Source organism: Rhagoletis pomonella, unplaced genomic scaffold, assembly GCF_013731165.1.
Source record: "Rhagoletis pomonella isolate Grant_MI unplaced genomic scaffold, Rhpom_1.0 Rhpom_scaffold_07008, whole genome shotgun sequence".
In the NCBI taxonomy this organism is placed as follows: domain Eukaryota; kingdom Metazoa; phylum Arthropoda; class Insecta; order Diptera; family Tephritidae; genus Rhagoletis; species Rhagoletis pomonella.
The window spans coordinates 1-3,468 of NW_023465539.1; the positions used below are offsets into that span (position 1 = coordinate 1).

General features: G+C 41.2%; 1 protein-coding gene across 1 annotated transcript; it reads left to right on the forward strand.

Annotated features, from left to right (window-relative positions):
* Positions 1 to 1,974: 1,974 nt before the first annotated feature.
* Positions 1,975 to 3,174, forward strand: LOC118755675. The gene has a single exon (XM_036490501.1). The coding sequence runs from the start codon at positions 1,975 to 1,977 to the stop codon at positions 3,172 to 3,174; it is 1,200 nt and encodes a 399-aa protein (XP_036346394.1).
* The last annotated feature ends 294 nt before the right edge of the window (positions 3,175 to 3,468 follow it).

Consider the following 3,468-nt stretch of genomic DNA (forward strand, 5'->3'; position numbering starts at 1 on the left):
GTAAACCAAAACGTGGGAATAAAGCCTTTACAATAATTTTGCTTACGATCTAAAGTTTTTATGCCCTTATTATTTAGCTACGTAAGCATTTAGTTTGTATAAAAACGTTATCATTAATTCAATAAAGATCACTTGAAAGCAATCAAGCAAACAAAAGTGGTCGAACTTGGCGTAATCGCTATTATTCTGAACATTCTGGTGACCCCTGTGAAAGGACATTCAGCTTAAACAAGGCAGCAGTTTAAGGAGCCACAAAACTAATCTAAAAGAAGAAAAATGGATCGTTTCGAGGATTTGGCAAGACAGCAAAGAGAAACGGGCGGCAATATCGAATCAATTGTCCGAAACTTTAAAAAGGACCCGCAATCCAGGAAGCAGTCAATCAGCTATTACGAAGAGCGATTGAGAAGACTGGACAGCGAGTGGTCGAAGTTTGAAACAACTGACAACAAACTTCGACTGCTTGAAAACCCCCAGCTGGATCACGACTACTTTACAAAGGACTACTATAACAATATAATGGAAATTGTAAATCAGTACAAGGGGATTTTCGAGTCCGCAGTGCTCCAATTGGCTCAAACCCCGACGAGAGAATTGCGCTTAACAACTGATGAAGGAAGTACGTACCAACATGATGCTTCAGCTTCAAAAGTCAACACAGAAGCACGGCATGATACTGGAACCAAACAGGCAGCTTCCAACGAGTACACTAAACTAGTTCGCAGACAAGGGGTAATGATGGCCTCGTTGCGACGGTTACTGAACGACAACGTTTCACCACAATGTGTTCCAACAATTAATAAACTGTGGGAAAATATAGAAGACATTCACTTCAGGATATATGAGATGTTCGACAACCCAACCGAGCAGGGCTACAAGGTCGATAACTTCATTTCACTTGAGGAAAAGGTATGAAGTACTTTGCAAGCAGCTAATAGTGACTCCCATACTGAGCAATCTTCAAACCAACTTCCGATTAAACTGCAATCCATTTAATTGCCGAAGATAATAATTCCAAAATTCGATGGCACCTATTTAAAATGGCAAGAATTTCATGACCTATTCTCGCAACTGGTAATAAGTCAACCTCTTTCAAAAGTTCAGAAAATGTGGTACTTGAAAACTCACTTAGTGGGGGAGGCTGGAAATCTAATTAAACATTTCGCATCAACAGGAGAGAATTTTGATGCAGCTTGGTTCATGCTTCTGGAGCGTTACAACAACAAACGCTTGCTAGTGAGCAAGTTAATACATGAGCTAACTACTACACCTGGAAGCAAATCAATGGACAATGTCAAAAAACTGCATGACACAACACAAGAATGTCTATTAGCATTGCAAAATTTGCAGATAGACACATCAACATGGGATCCACTTCTGCTCCCCCTTCTACTAAAGAAACTGGATCAACCGACTCGTTTGCGGTACGAACAATCATTATCAAAGCCACGGGAGGTACAAACACTCAAGGAATTCCTGCAATTTCTGGAGAAACACTTTCAATCCATGGAAGCGATGGGTGTCAAAGACAAATCTACAAGCTCGACTGCAAAGGTGTGCACTTCAGTCACATCCAAAGGTCATAGAAATGACACTTGCAGCATGTGCAAAAAAGGAAAACATCCATTATTTTCTTGCAAGGAATTTTTACAACAGTCTCCATCGGCACGCTTTCAGTTCATACAAGGGCAGAAATATTGCCACAATTGCCTAAAACCGGGACATGGTTCTAAAAATTTTATATTAAGAAACTGTCTGAAATGCAACAAAAAACACAACACGCTGTTACATTTCGAGGATTCAAAAAGGGATGTGAGCAAAGACATTACATCAGTAGCCACTCCAACACAAGGCAACGAATTGCAAAGTACTACACCATCCAGGACCAAATCAACGTCATCAAAAGACGAAGCAGCGTCACTTACCACCCCAAAGCACACAAAGTCAAACACATATGTACTACTCAGCACTGCCATGGTGAAAGTTAGAGGAATCGGAACAGAAGTGCAGTGTCGGGCAATTCTCAATTCAGGCTCACAAGTTAATTTTGTGACTGAACGATTGGTTAAACGTATTGGTATCTCAACTAAACCATCATCAATCTCCATTAGTGGCATCGGGTCAAGGAGCACTAAGATACAGCATCGAGTCAATGTGACGCTACAGTCTCGGATCAACAACTTTACAACGTGGCTAGAGGCAGCGATATTGCCTCAGATTATATCCCCGCAGCCGTCGCAAGAAATCAAGATCGACGAATGGCAAATTCCTGAGAACATCATGTTAGCCGATCCATCATTCAATCGCCCTGACAAAATTGATATATGGTTGGGGGCGGAATCCTACAATCAACTGATGGCAGCAGGGCAAATCAAACTGTCAGATACAGTGCTGGGATGGATCATCGCGGGAAAAGTTGGTGGCAACTACATCTCAAATGCAATATGTGGAATCTGTACCAACGATGACATCAACTTAGATGCAGCCATTGCTCGATTATGGGAACTTGAGGATGTTGCAACTGTAAGAAAACAACATTCCGTAGCAGAAAAACAGTGCGAAGCTCATTTCGCACAACATATACTCATCAATGAAAATGGGAGATTCATGGTAAGGCTACCATTTCATGAAAATCCGGAATCCTATGGGATGGCGTATAATCGATTCCTGGCCTTAGAACGTCGACTGGCAAAATCGCTCCAGACAAAGAATCAATATGTACAATTTATGGAGGAATATGAGAACTTGGGGCACATGACGCAAGTGGATATTGATTCCATCAGTAAACCTAGGTACTTCATTCCTCACCATTGCATTGTGAGACCCGAAAACCGCAATACAAAATTACGTGTGGTGTTCGACGCATCAGCAAAATCGTCCACTGGCATGTCTTTGAACGACCTCATGTATACCGGACCCACTGTTCAGAGCGAGCTTTTCACCATTTTACTTCGCTTCCGTTTGCCCAGGTTCGTCTTCACCACAGATGTAGAAAAAATGTATCGACAGATGCTCATTCAACCGGACGAACGCAATTTCCAACTTATCATCTGGCGAAAGGATTCAAGCCTACCAATAAAGCATTATCAGCTAAATACAATCACATATGGGACAAGATCTGCTCCATATTTAGCCACCAAATGTTTGCAGAAAATTGCAAAAGAAAATACTTAATACCTTAAAGAAAATCCTCTTGGTGCTCAGTTTCTACAGGACAATTTTTATGTAGATCACGGAATTGGTGGGTCAGACAGCTTAACCCCTACGATGGAAATTCAACAGCAACTGATACACATCTTAAAACAACGTGGTCTTAACCTAAGAAAATGGTGCGCCAATCACTCACAATTACTGCAAAATGTTAGCATGGAGGAACAAGAAGTTGATATAGACTTTGACAATGACATCAATCAAACTATTAAAACGTTGGGGTTAACATGGATGCCTAAGATGGATCGATTCTGCGTA

What these genes read in the sequence shown, in the direction of transcription:
- LOC118755675 (XM_036490501.1), top strand. Translation starts at nt 1,975, where the DNA reads ATGGTGAAAGTTAGAGGAATCGGAACAGAAGTGCAGTGTCGGGCAATT.